The sequence below is a fragment of the Pan paniscus genome, chromosome 9 (genome assembly GCF_029289425.2).
Source record: "Pan paniscus chromosome 9, NHGRI_mPanPan1-v2.0_pri, whole genome shotgun sequence".
Classification (NCBI taxonomy): domain Eukaryota; kingdom Metazoa; phylum Chordata; class Mammalia; order Primates; family Hominidae; genus Pan; species Pan paniscus.
In genome coordinates this window covers 105,854,154-105,873,278 of record NC_073258.2, presented here as the reverse complement: position 1 = coordinate 105,873,278, position 19,125 = coordinate 105,854,154, and the positions used below count along the sequence as shown (strand labels likewise).

General features: G+C 38.8%; 1 protein-coding gene across 1 annotated transcript; it reads left to right on the top strand.

Moving 5' to 3' along the window:
• The first annotated feature begins 540 nt into the window (after positions 1-540).
• Positions 541-18,801, top strand: LOC100985973 (caspase-1-like). The gene is given in 10 exon segments (XM_055095156.2): positions 541-803; positions 5,960-6,056; positions 10,686-10,758; positions 11,287-11,559; positions 14,490-14,599; positions 15,254-15,427; positions 15,907-16,141; positions 16,537-16,680; positions 18,123-18,231; positions 18,702-18,801. Coding segments are annotated over 10 exon segments (1,578 nt in total).
• Positions 18,802-19,125: the final 324 nt, after the last annotated feature.

Below are 19,125 nucleotides of genomic sequence, written 5' to 3'. Positions count from 1 at the left end.
ACTGACCTGATGCCTGTTGGAACTCTCCTGCATAAGGTGTCTGGCAACCCCTGTTGAAAGGTCTAACCCACTCAGGAGGCCCAGGATGAGGAAACAACTTAAGGAAGGAGTCTGGCTATCCCTTAGCAGAGATGGTGCAGTGGGCTGGGGGAATCCCCCTTGTCTAGATCTCTGATACTCTTCAGAGCCAGCAGGCAGGAAAGATTAAGTTGGCTGAATCTGAGACCACAGCCACCCCTCCCCACAGGTGCTCTGACCCAGGGAAATGAGAGCTTTGTCTGTAAACTCCTGGCTGGAGTTGCTGGAATTCCTGCAAGGATGCCTTGCCCAGTGAGGAGGGATGGATCCCGGTCCCACCTCAAGAAGCAGTCTGGCCATGATCTGCTCCAGGGGCTGTGCTGCACTGTGAAGACTGCTGCCCAGTCCAATCTGCCCAGCCTCCCTAGCACTGGTAGAGGAAAACCGCTGACTAGAGCTGCAGTAACAGTAGTCGCCCCTCCCGTGAGGACTTCGGTCATTTTAGGCCTAATCTAGGCTGTTATGCTGGGTAGTGGGGATTCTAATCCAGTGGATCTAAGCTTGCAGGCTTTTGTGAGAGTGGACCTGCTGAGTGAGGCCATTTTGCTCCCTGGCTTCAGCCCCCTTTCCATGGGAGTGGATGGGACTCCTGCCTCACTAGAGTTCCGGGAGCTGCTGGACTGTGTAAAAACTCCTGCAGCTCAGTGCCTGCCCAAACAGCTGCCAACCAGAACAGCAGCCGTGGGTCTGCCCAGTTTTGTGTTGAGACCCAAGGCCCTGATGGTGTATGCTCACGAGGGGATCTCCTGAGCCCTGGATTGCAAAAATCCTGGAAAAAATAGTACCCCAGGTGGGTAGCACAGTCCCTCACTGCCTCCCTTGCCTGAAGGAAGGAGGTCCCTTTGTCCCATGTAGCTCCTGGGTGAACTGCCGCCCACACTGCTTCTCCTTGCTTTCTGTAGGTTGCACTAACTGCCTAGATAGTCCCAGTGAGAGGATTTGGGTACCTCAGTTTGAAATGCAAAAATCACTTGCCTTGTGTATTTCCCTCTGCTGGAGCTGCAAACCAGAGCTGTTTCTACTCGGCCATCCCTTGCCTTTTTCTTTCTCCTTTTACTTACTGTTCTTCTGCGCATATCTCTTTTGTATAATCACACATTAATTCTACTACAGCTTGAGCCTCCTTCTACAATCAGCTTTCATTCAGGGGATATCAAAAAGCAAAGGTGAACTTTCACCCTCGGTAAAAATTAAATGTTACGACCATCTTAGGTAGTAAAAGGAAAGCATGCCAGGGAGTAGAGAAGAGGGTTCTCTCAGCACTATCTCCAATAAAAGGTTAAGACCATAGGGAGACAGAGAGGGGAAGACATCGTGAGGATTCATCAACACAGTTTAAGCAGGAAATATGAACTATTTGGTTAATTCTTATGAGGAAACGAAAGAAGACTTGTTAGATTAAACTCCTTCAGTCATTGTGGTTCTTTGTGATCAGAGAAAGAAAAACTGAGAGTTCAGGAAGAGAAGAGACAGATGGATAGAGTAAGTAGGGGCGGCACAGGAAACAAGGAAAAGAAACAGGCTGAGGTGTCAACCCACAGGACAATGTTTTGTCATTTTCTTTTTTTTTTTCCTCCCACAGGAAGAAACTAAGTTCCAGTACTTGGATGCCAACTTGCTGACGACAAGGCACTTCCTTACAATGAGCCTGGAATTCTAAGCAGCAGTTTCACAATCTGTAATTGCACGTTTCTGCCCTTTACAATAAAGAAATACACAGTTTCCTTTCATTTGTTAGTCTGAGGCTCTTTTCAATGCTGTAGGAAAGAACACAGGCTGTTACCTATGGCAGGTGATTCCTTTTCTGACTAGGAACTTGGGAGTAGGATCTTAGAAAACACTTGATTTATTGATGTGTAATAAACACAAGAAAGGAGGTGAGCCATTAGCATGCATGTTGAATTCTTTTTCTTACTGGTTGTGTGTAGTTTGAATCACAGGACCTGGTGTTAGAGATACTGAAGGAGATCATAGTTTTCCAGAGGTCTTTGAGCCAGAAAGAAGTTAATTCCTTTCTTTCAGCTTCTGGTAATCAAAGGGAGAGTAAAGAAAGGTAGAGGAAGTTATTTGTGTAAGACAAGTCTAGAAGTTGCAAAATGCACTCTGAAATCTTTCTCTTGATTCCAAATTAATTGCCCAGATCGTAAACATTCCTCCCAGAATCAGACCTGAGAGCCTCTGAATTGTTAACCTCTTTGCCATCTCTTATTGTGAATTATATCCTTGGTCTGTTTAAAGTGATTCCATTTTTCCCCCTTTCTCTGGTCGAGGTACTGACTACTTTAATGCAATATTTCATAGGTAACTATCACATTTGTGTGGTTGCTGCTGTTGTTTTTAAGTGGTCTCCCTCTCTCCAGGACTTAACTCTCCAATCTATTCTGCACACAACTTTCGGGTCTCCTCTTATATAACGACGCTGAAAAAGCCTAAGGGATAGTCATGAGTTACTTAGGCAGCTAGTATTCCAGCAGGTCATAACGCTTCTTTGGCTTCATTCTCCTCACAGGAAAAGGGAGAAATTGGACTAGATCAGTGGATTCTAAACCTTATAACATATCACAGTAATCTGTAATCATATTAAAAAAGTCTGATCACTACCCCCTTCCTCACTCTGAATAGCTCTGTCTTAAATATCCTGCAGGCATTTATTGCCTTTTGAAGATCTGCAGATAATTCTTATGGAACTGACCTGGCATAGGTTTGTCTACAGATTAGTGTTATTAATAAAGTTGACCAGTTATTTAACTCTCTCTGCTTATCTGCTAGTGATCTATTAATGTAATTAACTTTGCTCAGGGACATACAGTGGCTCCTTATTGCCTTTTTTTAAAAAAATCTGAACTTTCAGACAAGTTTTTCCACCTTCTGAAACGTGTATTCATTTCTCCATTAATCCTTATAAAGCATGATTTCAGCTTCATAACAAAATTACTGTATTTACTTCACTCATATTTCTTTGTTGTTGAGTTTCTTTATTACTTTGATTCTCCCTATAGAGCAATTCTATCCGGGGTTTATGTCTCACCTCACAACATTTAACTAATCTCCAGAATCAAAGGATCATTAGATAATAGATGGGAAAAATTGAAAACCACTAGTCAAAAACAAGTCATGATCTGGTAATTATAAACAACTAAGTATAGTCAGCTATTGTTACCTTAAACTCCTGAGGAATTGTATCCTATAATGTGTTTAAGCATTACATCACTTTACTGGGAACCTAAACTATGGTCCTGATGAGTTTTTTCCTCTAATTGATTCCTTCCATTTTTATTACCACTGCAGATTTCATTCAGTGATTATTATAACAAAAAATAATCTGTAATAACCGTCTCTTTAAAAAATACTTACCATATGATAGCTATTTAAAGTACTCTCTCTGGTTTAATATTTAAAACCAATCAATACAGTTGTGCTATTATTGCCATATTATAGTTGAAGGGGATACTTAGAGAATCCCTTCAAAATATGCTTTAGGTCAAAAGTCTGTTGAGAGGAGTGATCTCAGGTTGGCGTGACTCTCAAACTCTGCCATTACTCTACCTTTCTGCAAACATCTTCAAATACTTGCCCTGCCTCTGATCACTCCTACTTCAGTCCTGGCTTCACATTTATATTCCTTCTAAAGCCCAGCTCTCCCAGTTTTGTGGTTATACCAGACATTCAAGCCTTTGTGCTTCTTCCCACACTGCTCTCTGCCAGGAGACCAACCCACAGTTGTTCAATGGACAAATTCCTACTAGTCCTTCTGGTTTCAGTGCCCAGCCCTCTCTTCTCTGGAGAGCTATCTTCCACCTACGACACACTTTACCTATGCTTTTATTGAGTATCTGCTCATTATGTACATTCTTATAAAATGTTTCATTTTACTTATTTGCATATCTATCCACTTGACTGCAAGCTTTAAAGTGTACAAACATGTTTCCAAAATGGTACCCCTAATACTAGCAGAGTAAGTTTTAAGAAATGATGATCATTAGATATTCCTGAATGGGGCCAGGCGCTGTGGCTCACGCCTGTAAACCCAGCACTTTGGAGGGGCAAAGTGGATGGATCACCTGAGATCACTCATTCAAGACTAGCCTGGCCAACATGGTGAAACTCTGTCTCTACTAAAAATATAAAAAAATTGGCTGGGCATGGTAGCACATGCCTGTAATCCCAGCTACTTGAGAGGCTGAGCCAGGAGAATTCCTTGAAACCGGCAGGCGGAGGTTGCAGTGAGCCGAGATTGCGCCATTGCACCACAGCCTGGGCAGCAAGAGTGAAACTCTGACTCAATATATATATATTCCTGAATAGATAGGGGAATGAATATGCCTTCCTTCTGCTTGAAACTTCCAATGTGCACTTATCATCTGTTAAATGAAATCAAACTCACCTGGTTTGCTATTAAGAATTTGTTACTGTTCAATGGGTTCACCTTGCCCACTGCTTAGACAGAGCTGATTTGTTAGGGTAGGGGAATTGCAATCAGGAAACAGTAACTGACTCACAGCCGGCTGTGTGGGTGATCAGAGTTTTGTTATTACTTGAATCAGTCTCCCCGAGCATTCAGAAATCAGAATGTTTAAAGATAATTTGGCAGGTAAGGGCTAGGGAAGTAGGGAGTGCTGATTAGTTAGGTGGGAGATGGAATCATAGGGTGTCAAAGTGAGGTTTTCTTGCTGTCTTATCTTCCTGGGTGCGATGGCAGCCTGGTTGGGTTAGATTATGGGTCTGGGTGGTGTCAGCTGATCCACTGAGTGCAGTGTCTGAAAAATATCTTAAGTGCTGATCTTAGGTTTCACAATAGTGATACTATCCCCGGGAGCATGTTGGGGACGTTCAGACTCTAGGAGCCAGAGGTTGCATCACCCTTAAATTGTAATTTTTAATCTTGTAGCTAATTTGTTAGTCCTGCAAAGGCAGACTGGACCCCAGGCAAGAAGGGGGTCTTTTTGGGAAAGGGCTGTTTTTGTTTCACAGTCAAACCATGAACTGAATTCCTTCCCAAAGTTAGTTCAGCCTATGCCCAGGAATGAAGAAGGACAGCTTAAGTGTTAGAAGCAAGATGGAGTTGGTTAGGTCTGATTTCTTTCACTGTCATAATTTCCTCAGTTGCAATATTATAAAGGCGGTTTCAATCCCTTCCTTTAGGTTTTATAACAGCTTAATCTTAAGATGTAGGCTATGAAGATGGGAAAAGGCTGTTGATCACACTGGCTTCCACCTGCTGACAGGGGACATAGTGGAAATTGGAGTGAACCCCAAGGTGAGAAGACTGGAACTGCTTTGCAACTGCCAGACCATACTTATGCAGGCCTGGCTGGGCTTCCAATGCTTACATGGCAAAAACATTAGTATTGTCCTTGTAGGTTTCCTACAGTATTCAAGAGAACAGCCTCCTGTAAGGTATAAAACAAATCCTAGGATAAGGAGTACAATTCTCAATTTTAAAAGGAAAGATTCTAAAAGAATTTTAAAAGGAAAGATTTAAAAGCACTAGTTTAGGGACTTCTAATCCACAAATATTTTGGGATTTATTCCAAACTGCAGGAAAAAAAAAAAAACTCAAGGACAGCTAACAACAGGTGTATTATAGATTTTCTTTCAAAGCATAATTTTTCTCTTTCCAGACCCATTTTTATTAAGAACAAATTATGATAGAAATAATTTGTTTACAAAAATAAGCTTTAGTCTTACTGTACTTGACCTGATTATTTGCATAAGGTGCAACAGATAATTATTTTTCAGTTAGGCTGTTTTTTGTTTAAATTGGCTTTGATGGAACTCTGTTCCATGAGCAATCTCAGGTAAGACTTTTTAAGAGCCGAGCCCAGCCATGCGTTCGTACACTCAAATACCTATGAGTTGGGTAAATTCCTCTCTTCTCAAGGTCCCAGGATAAATTGGAGCTCCTGAACCTGTTAGACAGTGATATTCTTCACTTACCAGAGATCAAGAAACTTGTACAAGGACTCTGTGTAGACAAGGTATGAAGCCAGATTCCCCAAGGGATTTCATTGTTTCTATGAGTCAACTTCGATTCTTTAAAAGAAGCACAGCATTCCACTCAAAGCCTTGATAAAACAGCCAATTTCTCCGATTGTGTCCTGTTACAAAAAAAAAAAAATCTTATTGCACTTATGCAATTAACTATGCTCCCATAAATTGTGAATACTTACAAATAGCTTCCAAATTCTGGAGAAATCAGGTAGAGAGAAACAAAGATGGTTCAAAATTTTTTCACCAGAGCATATTTTACTCACTTGTTAAAAGTTGCAAATAGCTCTAAAGAAATAAGTTATCTTGACTCTGAAAACAAAAGGATTAGCGATATTTAACATATAAGGTCTTCATGAGAGTCCTAGAAGTTTCATTTTTTCCTCCATTCCAATAGAACAAGTTTTAAAGTTATCTGACACCTGCATTCAAAGTCCTATATCTGATTATAAACTGCCATTTGAAAAGGACCAAAGCAAGACAAAATATCTGTTGATGACAAAAGCCTATAGACACTATTAAAGTTACAATTGACTAGGAATTTGGCTTACTTCTGTGACATCCCACAATTTTACATAACAATGATAATTACTAATAAAGTACACTAAATAATATCAGAATTACAGAAGTTTATATAAATACACAGACAGAAAACTCCGGGCTTGTAAGATTTTTCATTTGCCAGCTTTAAATTGGATTACTAGCTTCAGGGTGGAGCCCTTGGAGGAACAGGGTCAGGAAAGCATGCACTTTTTTCTGAGCTAAATAAGCATCCACAGCTGAAGGGAAAGACAGATCTCCAGAATTAAGGGTGTCATTTTATACTGGATGCTTGATCCCCAAAAGGAGGAAAATACTACCGGAGAAGACAGTGTGGTGCTTCTACCCTGCATTTTGTTGCAAGGCAACCTAAAACCAATCAGCCCATTTTGAAATCAGCCCATCCCCGATGGGAATCTCATCTCTCAGTCAGGGGTAAGGATGTTTCCATATCTTCCAGGTGGCCAAGTGCATGTTTCTCTAATCCAAGTGTGCAAAGAGCCAAGTATCCCTCCAAAAATACTCTTGGCCATCCATTAAATATATTTCCTACCTAGTTATTACATACCAAAGCTCTCTCATAATGCAAAGTAATTTCTGATCCCCCCCAAAACTCAAACTGTCAGATAACACAATGCAAAACAGAACAGAGCCTTTGATTTTGATAGGGATCTATCTACTTTTTATTCCTGGGGTTTCAGGAAGAAAACAGAGCATTTTTGTTTGTTTGTTTGTTTGCTTTTTGCTGTTTTTTTTCCCAAAACGAGGTCTATGCTGCCTCCTCTGTTTTTCCCACAGAGTCCCAGGCTACCAGAAGTTATTTTAGGGCCTCTCATGTGTGCATTAAAAGTGGCAAGACAAAAAATGGAAAAAAAAATTCAGTTGACTAAGAAGAAAAAACTCCCCCCTTAGATAAGTAGTGATTGAATTTCTATCAATATACGTTAGTTTTTTTCTAATTTAGAACTTTATATAATTGGAATCCCAGGGTATGTGTTCCCTCCTATATGGCTTCATTCACTCATAATGAATGCAGAAGTTTTTTCATCCATATTATTACATATCTTAGTAATATTTCCCTTTTATGACTGAACAGCATTTCAGTGTATGTATATAGCACAAATTATTTACTTATGCTCCTGAATTGGTTATTGAGTTGTTTCCAGTTTTTGACATCTCCATTTTTGAGGAACAGTGGGCCCTTGCAATCTAGTTGCTCAATGTTTAGCTTCCCAGGACATGAGACTCAAGGCTTATGGTTCTACATCCCCAGATATATGGTCTAGTCATGATTTCTGTGTCCTGGATGCTGCTTTGGCATGCTTCAACTCAGTGGTTCCTGGCTCTATCTGGGGAAGAAACCTTCGCATCAAAGTTAATAGAAAAAATAAATGAATCAGTAAATAAATTTAAAAGCAAATGATTGGAAGAGAAGTAATTTACAGGCAATTTCTGCTTTCTTTCATGCTACAAATCCTCCCAGTGGCAAGGAGCACAAGATTGTGCTGCAAATGGATTAAGTCATTGCCAAAGTAAAGATAAAACTTTGCCCGATTTTCTCACCCCAGAAAGTTCTTCATGCCCATTGTCCTCAATTTCCTGCCACTTCCTCCTAAGATAAGTAGTGATTAAATTTTTACCACTATACATTAGTTATTTCTAATATAAACCTTATTTAATTGGAATCACAGGATATGTGTTCCTTTGTATATGGCTTCTTTCACTCATCATGAAATCATAATGTTGTCATCCATGTTACTGCATAAATTAGTATTTTTTTCTTTTGTGACTGAATAGTATTTCAGTGTATGTGTATAGCACAAATTGTTTACTTATGCTCCTGAATTGGATATTGAGTTGTTGCCAGTTTGTGACATCTTCATTTTTGAGGAAACAGTGAGACCTTGCAATCTAGTGGCTCAATGTTTAGCTTCCCAGGACAAAAGACTCATGGCTCATGGTTCTACATCCCCAGATACATGGTCTAGTCATGGCTTCTGTGTCCTGGATGCCATTTTGTCATACTTTAACTCACTGATTCATGGCTCTGCCTGGGGGAGAAAACTATGTGTGAAATCCTTAAGTTAATAGAGAAAATAAAAGAATCAGTACATAAATGTAAAAGTAAATGAATGGAAGAGAAGTGATGCACAGGTAATTTCTACTTTCTTCCATGCTCCAAATCCTCCCACTGTCAAGGAGCTCAAGATTTTGCTGCAATCTGACTAGGTCATTGACAAAGTAAAGATAAAAAAAAAAATCATGAGAAAGCCCTTAGGTTAAAAGCCATATCATTTTCCTTCTACACAGTGCATTCTAGTCTAACCTAAACACGTTTAACTCATCGCTTAGAGCACAGGAAGTAACATTGGTGGCCCACATGTCAAAAGGTGGATGTTTTTGTGACTCCTGGTCCTTATTCTCCAAAGATAACAAGGTAATAACACAAGAAAGTTTTTGTTAAAGAAATTGATAAATGTAAAGTACTGTCTGCATTTTTTTTATTAGTCCAACTTGCATCAAAGAGGTTCATAAAATAAATTGGCCGCATTGAGTTTATTTCTGGAATTATCAATTGAACATGTGCTTGCAAAGACAGAGACCTCTTCTGGCCTTCTCTGGCTTCTCATTCTACAGTTTTCATGAGTCCTAAAATATTTTGTCTCCCATTTCTCCAATTAATTTCTTATTCTTCTCATCACTTGCCATATTTGCACATTCTGAATATTCCAGTTACATACTACATACCAGGCTTCATGTTTGTCTTCCCCTCTTGTATGTGAGAGCAAGGGGGAAATGACCATGATATGTTTTGACTGAACCCCTGGCTCCTAGAACCATATCGTCCATATATATTTGTTGACTGAATGACTAGATGCACTGCTTGAAGAGTCTAACAAAAGATAAACTTAGCTGGATAATCTGCAAATAATTATCCTTGATTTTTCTAATGTAAAATATTTGTATTAATTATAGTAATATCACTCATTATCTGCTTACCATTTGCCAGGCAATGTTCCATGCATTTTGTACATTTTCTCTCACTTAATGCTCAATGTGTAGGTATGTACTATTATTAAAATTATTTCACAGGCAGAGGAACTAATGCATAGGGAAGTTCAATTTCTTGCCCAAGAAATGAAGTTTAAGATGCTAAGTTCAACATTCTGAGTCCAGATCCTGTGCTCCAGGCCTCTATGAGGTAATGTTCCTCAAAAGAAAGCCATCCAGGATGGGTGGGTGGCTCACAGCTGTAATCCCAGCAGTTTGGGAGGCCAACGTGGGTGAATTGCTTGAGTGCAGAATATCAAAAACAGCCTAGGAAACATAGGGAGACCTTGTCTTTACAAACATAAAAATATTATCCAGCCATGGTAGCATGTGCTTGTGTTCCCAGCTACTTGGGAGGCAGACCTGAGAGGATCATCTGAGCCTGGGGAGGTGGAGGCTGCTGTGAGCCATGTTAGTGCCACTGCACTCCAGCCTGTGTGACAGAATAAAATTCTGTATCAGAAAAAAAAAATCTGAAAAGTAAGGACATTAAATAGGAAAAGCTTTAATTTTTGTGAAAAATGTGTTCATTTCTTGAAGTAAAATTGCTTCACAGGGACATACATTTCCCATGACTTTCCCTAGACTGTGAAATGGGCCCAGAAGAGTAGGGGTTCAAATTCTCTAAAGGTTGTGTTACTTTTCTCCATCAAGTTTTCTAATGAATGAGAAACTCTTCACTGTGTGAGTTTAATTGTACACATACTTTGTCATTATTCTCCAAGCCGCATTCCCCTCTTACCCTGACCTGTTCCAAAAGCTGGTGAAGAAAATTTCCCAAAGATACACTCTCTGTTGCAGTCTAGAGTTCAGGAATGTGATTCTCACTCTATTAAAAATATGAAAAAATTAAAAAAAGGCATGCGTATGCATGTGCAGTGGTTGTTTCCCAATACGTGTACACGCCCTGCCAAAAAGGTATAAAAGGAAGGTGAAAAGAAAGGTGAAGCATGCTTTCAGTTTCAGCTCACACAAGAAGGGAGGAGAGAAAAGCATGGCCGGTGAGTCTTTTACTGTCCCAAAAACAGGTCCCTGGGAGGAAAGAGTTGTGGAAGGCGCTGGCTCTTTTGGAAGCTATAATTAGTATCTGTGGAAGTTTACGTGAGCAGAAGTGAGGGAGAGGGAGGAGAGGGAGGAGAGAAGAAACTAGTTGACTCTTTCAGCCTTTAGAAAGGAAAGGCAAGCCCAGAAAGGAACTGAGGTTTTAGGAGCAGCCTGTTGTCATTTTGCAATCTTATTTAAACTCTTACATGTTGTAAGTGTGGCAGAGGCTACAGAATTGGCACAGGAGGAGTACTAGCAGCAGTGGTTCCTAAATGAAATAGGCTATTTCTGTTTCATTACTTTATTATTCTGAGTTAAATAAACATGGAACATAAGAGGATGATCTCCGCTTTCCAGGGACTGATGTGGAAATGGTAAACTCAGTCTTCAGTCCACTCCATGCACATGTATGGAGACTACTGAGGGAAACAAGTAGGACAGCGATAAAGTAAGAGGAGGGATTACCCAACTGTGAGGAGGGGGACATTTCACTGATGAAATCTAAATGAGGTCACTTTCTGTTGGTGACATGAGAAGAATATGAGGCTGTTTTCCTGATGTGAGAAATCCTTGTCCTCCAAACAGACATGATCCTCCTGAAGAAGAGATGGCTGCTTATCAATTCATTGGGTGAAGGTACAATAAATGGCTTACCGGATGAATTATTGGAGACAAATGTGCTGAGCCAGGAAGACACAGAGATAGTAAAATGTGAAAATGTTACAGTTATGGATAAGGCCCGAGCTTTGCTTGACGCTGTTTTTCAGAAAGGGGCACGGGCATGTGAAATTTGCATCACATACATTTGTGAAGAAGACAGGTACCTGGCAGGGACGCTGGGACTCTCAGCAGGTAAGGGTCAGTGACTCACACTCAAGTTCACCTAGGGCCTGTCATTGTGACTACCATGTGATGTCTTTACTAGTCAGGTTAAGTTGCAGAAAACTTTCTTATCTCTGGCTTTGGGCAATATTTCTCTAGCAGGGGCCCTACTGCGTATCCCTTGACTATCCTTCGTTTCTGTTCCTTCATCCTCAGTGGCCCTCTTCTGATTAAAGCTCATTTCCTGTTCTGAGTACGTGGTAGCTAATTTCCTGAAGGTCATGAGAACTACCTAAAAAGCTTCACACTATATGTTCCACTGTTCCTGGTGAGGCACAATATTTATTGATGGATTTAGTATTTTTGAGTCCAGGCTGTACCCAGGCACTTATGTAGTTGTTTGACAAGAAGCTTTAAGTCTGTAATTAACTACATTTTGTACTTCTCTCCAAAATTTTGCCCTCCAAGTAGCATAAATTATATTTCAGAAATGACGATATACTCAGATAATACATTGAATGATTATAGAAAAGTAAGGATTTCATGTTGGCTCTTTCGTCCAGTTGCCTCCTTCATTTTCTTTTGAGTAAGATCACCCACTTGCCTGTTATCAGGCTGTGGATCATGCTGTGAGCCCTGGACTGCCTCCATTTGCAGCCCCCTTAGGACCTGATACAGTGCTCAGGAAATGAGCTGGCCCATTCTTGTGATCCCTTGGACCTACCACATGGTGAGGATGAGAGTTCTGGCGGACTCCTAGTTACTGGTCTCTGTGGTACTTTCCAAAGCCACTTCAGAGGCAGATGTTCTTTCAAAGTAAAAGCCTTTTTTTTTTTAAATTTTTTTATTTTTTTAAGAGTTAGAGGAAGCTTATGCCTGTCTAAGCAGACATGGGATAAGTTTATGTTTTCATCTATATGTAATAAATATCATATTTTTCTGAAAACGTCTCTTTCATTTTATACCCCCCACCACTCTCTAAATTAAAGACCATCTTGAGCGTTATTTAATGTCGTTCAGTTAGGGTTGTGGGAGGAATCTTTAGTGGGGAGTGTTGTAGGCATTAGGGTAAAGTTTTCCAGAGATGATAAGTGACTATTTCAATGTCCTTCTTTTTCTGGTCCAACATCTGGAAGTCATCTTACTACACGAGACTCTCAAGTAGTACTTCCTCCTAGGTAATGCTGTTTTTAAAGGAAGAGCATTCTTTGAACCCTGTCTTCTTTGACATTAATGTTGTAGAATGAACCACAGTTAAAGGGGCTATGGAGAATTCCCACAGAGTGATCATATAATTTTCTTTTTGTAATCTATTCTGCTTTTGCAGCAATTGTCCCCACAGCTTCACTATCTATGTTTATATTAAAAATTCAGAATCTGTGTCTCAAATCCTGATCACCCAAATAAGTACCAAACTTCATCATTTAAGCCTACTGAAATATTCCCTAACATCTTCCAGAGACACCTTTATCTAAACAATATCAGAGCTGAACATGCCATTCTTCCACACCTTGCTTCTCTTCCAGTTTTGTGTAACTCGGTTGTTGGTGTCACCATCACTAGTTGTTCAAACCAGGCACTTGAAACCCATCTTGGCCCCTTTCCTTTCACGCATCTCCGATATTCAAGCCATGGCCAAGTTTTATAGATTCTTCTCCCAAATTTGGAACTGTGTCTGCATTTCTACTTCTATTTCATTAAAAAAACCCTATTCATCAAGGGCCCTTTTTTATTTAGAAACAATTTAGAGGCTAGAAATGCACATTTTTTTATCAAGGTCAGGCATTACTCTATTGAATTTATTAAGGTTGATTAATTCATGAATGTATCCTTAAATGTTTTAGAGCCTGGGATATTCACTATGTAATGAAATACTGTATTTTCACTAAGAAAAATTACCTCAAAAATAACCCATATATTTCTATTTTGTTTTTTTATATTGTTTTCATTCTTCTTTCTCAAGAAACCAAACATTTATTCTATCAAATTATTATTGTATAGTTTACTCCAATATATCCATTCTAATTATTTCTTCCCTATGTCACCACACTTCATGCTGCCTTTATTTGTCTAACTGATTGTATAACAGTTTCTCAACCTTGTTTTCAAAATTAAATATTATTTTCTTGACTTAATAGTTTCTAAAAGATACTCCACAAATCTAGAAAACTCATTTCTATCTTGAAACAAAGATTACATTAACTTCTCTAACAAGTGATCACATTGTCAGATGGTGTTGAACCTGTGATGAAGTAAAAGTCTCAAGGATTTTCTCATATAAACTCTGTGAAAACATTTCCTCATAGGTCTGTGCAGTCAATGTTAAGTGCTATAAATCCATCTAGTGTGCTCTTTGATGTTAGCATTTATCATACTATTTTATATTCATTCTAGTTCATATAATTAACAATCTCCTCCTTCCATACATGGACATAGTAGGAAGAGATCCTGAAGGACAGGACAAGGGTTCATTAACAAAATATTCCTAGTGCTTACTACCATTTCCATTAAGTAAATAAATAAAAACATAAGCATATCTCTCAGAAATTTTTAGTAGCTTTAATTAAGACTGCCTCCCATTAAATTTTGTTCTATGGTTCAAATCTTTTGAAATAAATTTATATTCTAACTATTTGATCTTACACATTTGATTGTTTTCTGAGCATTTTATCATGCATGGCCTTGAAAATCTTCCTTTCTACATTTTTATCTGCAATATTTGTGAAAATACTGATCCTGAAATATGAAAGGAGATCCCTGTATTGCACACCTGGAATTCTCTGGCTGGAAATGTACTCCATTAGCAGTGAAATTACTCAGCGGTGAAAGATCAGGATTGTCTTCCTAAGAATGCATTTCCACTTTCATGGCTTCATCCTTAGGTGAGGCTGTAAGAAACACAAAGCAGAACAAAGAGGGATGCCAATGTTCATGATATTCTTTGACTCTTGCGACTCCTCAGGCAGTGCCAGTGTGGGACAACCCTGCTATGCCTACATCCACAGGCTCAGGAGGAAGCGTCAAGCTTTGCTCCCTAGACGAAGCTAAAAGGATATGGAAAGAAAATTTGACAGAGGTGCCATGCTCAGAACATAAGGATAGAGTGGGGTGAAAGATATACTTGTGGTGATTCTAAAATGCAGTGGCTTTTTCTTAGAGCTGTTCTCAATGGAGAATCGTACTTCTGCTTCCCTTACTTAAAAAAAAAAATTTCCTGTATCCTAGAATCCCAGGTTTATAGAAACAGTTCCTAATTGCACCCAACTCCTGGATAAATAACATCAACAATGACAGCTATTGAATGTTCACTAACAGTGGCCAGTGTTCTAAGCATTCTATGATAATACATAATTTTTAACCTTAAAAAAACATTTTAGAGATCAAGAAGCTGAGACATGGGATTGTTAAATATTTTGTGAAAAGAAAAACAATCAGAAATTGGAGCAATCAGTTTTAGAATTCAATCATTCTTGCTTCAAAGCTTGTGCATTTTTCAAAATCCTACCTATCAAGAGCAATGAAGCCAGTAGTTCACCTGCCATCTGGGCATTTGCAATTTCTATGCCTACTCTTGAAGTAGCACTCAATTCCATTAGCCATTTTCAATGTATAGTCCATGGGATTTGGTATCTTGATAGAATTAAGAAAGGGTAAATAGTCATAAATTTGCCAGGGGAATATTAAATTACAGAGAATAAATTACTGCTCATCCAAACTGCATTTCCTACAGATTTATCCAATAATGGGCAAGTCAAGCCGCACACGTCTTGCTCTCATTATCTGCAACGAAGAGTTTGATAGTCTTTCTAAAATAATGGGAGCTGAGGTTGACATCATAGGCATGACGATGCTGCTGCAAAATCTGGGGTACAAGGTGGACGTGAAAAGAAATCTCATTGCTTGGGTAAGGTCTATTACACCTTAGAGAGAATGGTCATGCCCTTCCTATAACTAAATAATATTAGAAAGCTTGGTTGTAGGACCAAGAAATGTAATCTTTTGATAATATAAAATATAAACTTGCCATGGGAGGGTGCTGGATGCTACAAGTTCCCTTGAAACATCAGAGTCATTCAGCATAAGCCTGGTTTAACTTAATTGTGAAGTGCTTTTTTTTTTGTTTAGTTTTTTGTTTTTGATTTTGTTTTCGTTTGTTTGTTTGTTTAACTCAGTAATGCCACGTTCTCTCTGCAAGATAACTCTGAATGACTTCCTAAAACAACTTCCTTCAACTTTCTCGAAATTAAGACTTAAAGTTTTTTTGGCACTCCATTGTTTGTCATGGAATTCCTTAAGAAATCCTTAAGTATTTATTTATTGGCTTTCCAAGGTGCCATGAGAGTTAATTACATAGTCCAAAATCAGTGGTATGGTCTCTTTCAGAAAATGACTACAGAGCTGGAGGCATTTGCTCACCGCCCAGAGCACAAGACCTCTGACAGCACCTTCCTGGTGTTCTTGTCTCATGGTGTTCGGGAAGGCATTTGTGGGAAGAAGTACTCTGAACAAGTCCCTGATATATTACAACTCAATGAAATATTTAAAATGTTGAATAGCAAGAACTGCCCAAGTTTGAAGGACAAACCCAAGGTGATCATCTTCGAGGCCTGCTGTGGTGGTGAGTGCTGATGTCCTTGAGAACACCAGACATTCTAATGCTGTCCTCATCTGTATGGATCCAGGATTTTTCAGTTTGTGTCTGTTTATTAATGTCAAAGAAAACGTAGTGTCATCATTCAACATGTGGCTTCTGTGAATTGTATGACTGGTTGGTGGATATTTGTTTCATTTTCAATCCTGAGACTTTGATGTTTGGTTGTTTTTAAAATTTGTTTGAGTGTTAGAAGAAATAAGAATTGTCGAAAAGATTGTTACTTGAATGTATGTGTGCATGTGTAAGTGAATTAATGATAGAACAAATATATTGATAAATATGATTGAACAGAGGCTAAGAGGAGAATGTTGTCCTCTCAGCCATTGGTAGTAGTAACAAACCAAATTTTGTCTTGCCAGAGAACCATGGTGTGGTGTTGGTAAAAGATTCATTATGAGTCTCTGAAAATATATCTTTACCAACTCTGGGAGATTTTGAGGATGATGCTGTTAAGAAAGCCCACATAGAGAAGGATTTTATTGCTTTCTGCTCTTCCGCATCAGGTAACAGGTTTCTTGTACACAGAATATCTTTGTGGGTGTTATCAATAGAAAAACCCACAACCACCCACTAGAGGGTACATAAGTGTACAGAACTTTAGATAAGATTTTTGAACACAAACCAAAGCTTTGTTCCAAGTCATACACACAATTCTCTTTATCCACAGAGAGCAAGTAAGCACATCTTTTCATTGAGTTAGTAATTAATGAACTCCTCTCTGTTGCAAAATATTTTAGAACTGTGAGAGATAACGAGAATTAAATGGAAGATGATCCGCGCTGTAGCACATTAGAATCTGACTCTGCATAGGAAAGGTCCTCCATGTTGAGATCATTCAATGGACCAATAGGCCCCGACATCAAGTATTCACAGGAGATGAGTAGGAGCAGTGTTCAGCAAAGTAGAATAGCAAGCAAGGAACTTTGGTCCCCTAAATTAAAGTGGGTTTTACCTAGAAGCATGAAGTATATAAAGCAGAATATATATGCATTATTCTAAAGGTATGCTTTGCAGTAAGAATCTTGCTATTATTGACTCATCTAGTCATTTAGTACTTTGTAAACTAGCTCCACTTTTTTATCCCTGGGCTTTCCTTGAATTGCTCACTAAAATATATGAATATAAATATCATTTTTCTATGGATTAAATAAATTAATATATGTGAAATATTGCACATGACACAGAAAGAAGTACACGTTAAAGGACTGGTGTTATTTAAAATGTTTTCATCGTAGAACTTAATCCAGTTACTTTTCTTAGCAAGGTTTAAATAAAGATCACTTGAATGCTTTCATCCACCTTGTATGGCAGTTTCCTGAGAGGACTTGCATTCTCTTGGTCACCTCTGGCCCAAACGCCCAGCCCCTGCTCAAATAGTTAAATTTTCTATAATATTTTGTACAATGAGATATCTTCTTTCAGAAGAAGTTTGGTTCTATATTGTCTTGAACATGCCCTGATGTAGAACTCTATATTTTTTCAATGATCAAAAACAATGAAAAGACACACACCAAAAACATACATTTCCAGTCTGAGTACATATAGTAGACTTTAACATTAGATAGAACTGTTCTTTAATATCTTTTGGTCCCAGCCTTCCACATGACATTCACAGTTCTCTATTTAGCTCTGTATATAGCTATTTTCCAAAACCCAATTCCTTCCCTTTAACCCATTCTGCCTTTTCCTAACTCTCTACTAAATTTACGACTGTGTGAACTCAGGGACTATGTCATCTTAATGCCTGCAACATATACAGCACCGGTTAGAGTATAAGTAAAAATACACTCACTGAGCTTCAAATGGATTCATTAAAATTACAATGAAGTGTATGGAAAATAGATGAATTCCAAAACATGCCTCAGCTGGAGCAGAAATACTAGAGTTTCTTCTCTTTCTTCAGGCAAGAGCCAGTCTTGAGATGTAAAATGTGCTTTATCAACAGATAATGTCTCTTGGAGACATCCCACACAGGGCTCTGTTTTTATTACGAGACTCATTGAACATCTGCAAGAATATGCCTGTTCCTGTGATGTGGAGGAAATTTTCTGCAAGGTAGGGCTCTGGTGGATGCTATTTTCACTCTAATTCCCTGAATGCTTGGCTATTGCAATTGGAAGCATAGAAAGCAGATCCAGACATGTTTATCCTCCAATAATACCCTTCTTTCCAAAAGAGTTTTGAAGTTCTTTGGAGAGTGCACAAGCCTGGGAGCCAAATCCAATCTATTAAGACCCACAGCCTCAATAAAACAATCATTTATTTTCACCCTCCCCCTGACCTGCAGAGACAAATGAGTGGACTCTAATTTGCCTGTGTCCCTCATGGCTATTAGATCCAACCACAGATTTAAAAAGCCCCAAGGAGGTCATTCAATGCTTAGATAAGCACGTGGCTATACTTGTTGCAGATACAAGTACTTTTTGTTTTTGTCACTTATTTTGCTACATTTGTTGTAGTCTTTTTGGCATGAGTCAACAAACTTTTCAGAAAAACCGGTCTCTAGACTTTCCTTTCTCTTTCGGGTTCGACTTTCATTTGAGCAGCCAGATGATAAAGCACAGATGCCCAGCACTGAAAGGATGACTTTGACAAGACGTTTCTACCTCTTTTCAGGACATTAAAATAAGGAAGCTGTATGAATGTCTGAGGGCAGGTATGTGTGTGTGGTTGGGAGTGTGGGAAGGTTAAGGAAAGCGTACTGAAAGTCCATTTTAGTCAAGGACTCTAGGTCTACAGGCCTAGAATTTTTAATCCAAAAATTTAAATTTTGAAATGATCTGAAATCCAAAACTGTGTGAGAACCCACATGATATTCAAAGGAAATGCTTATAGAAGCATTTCAAATTTTAGGATTTTGGAATAAGGATGCTAAACCAGTAAATATAATGCAGATATTCCAATATACAAAAATATCTGAAATTCAAAATACTTCTGGTAGCATGCAT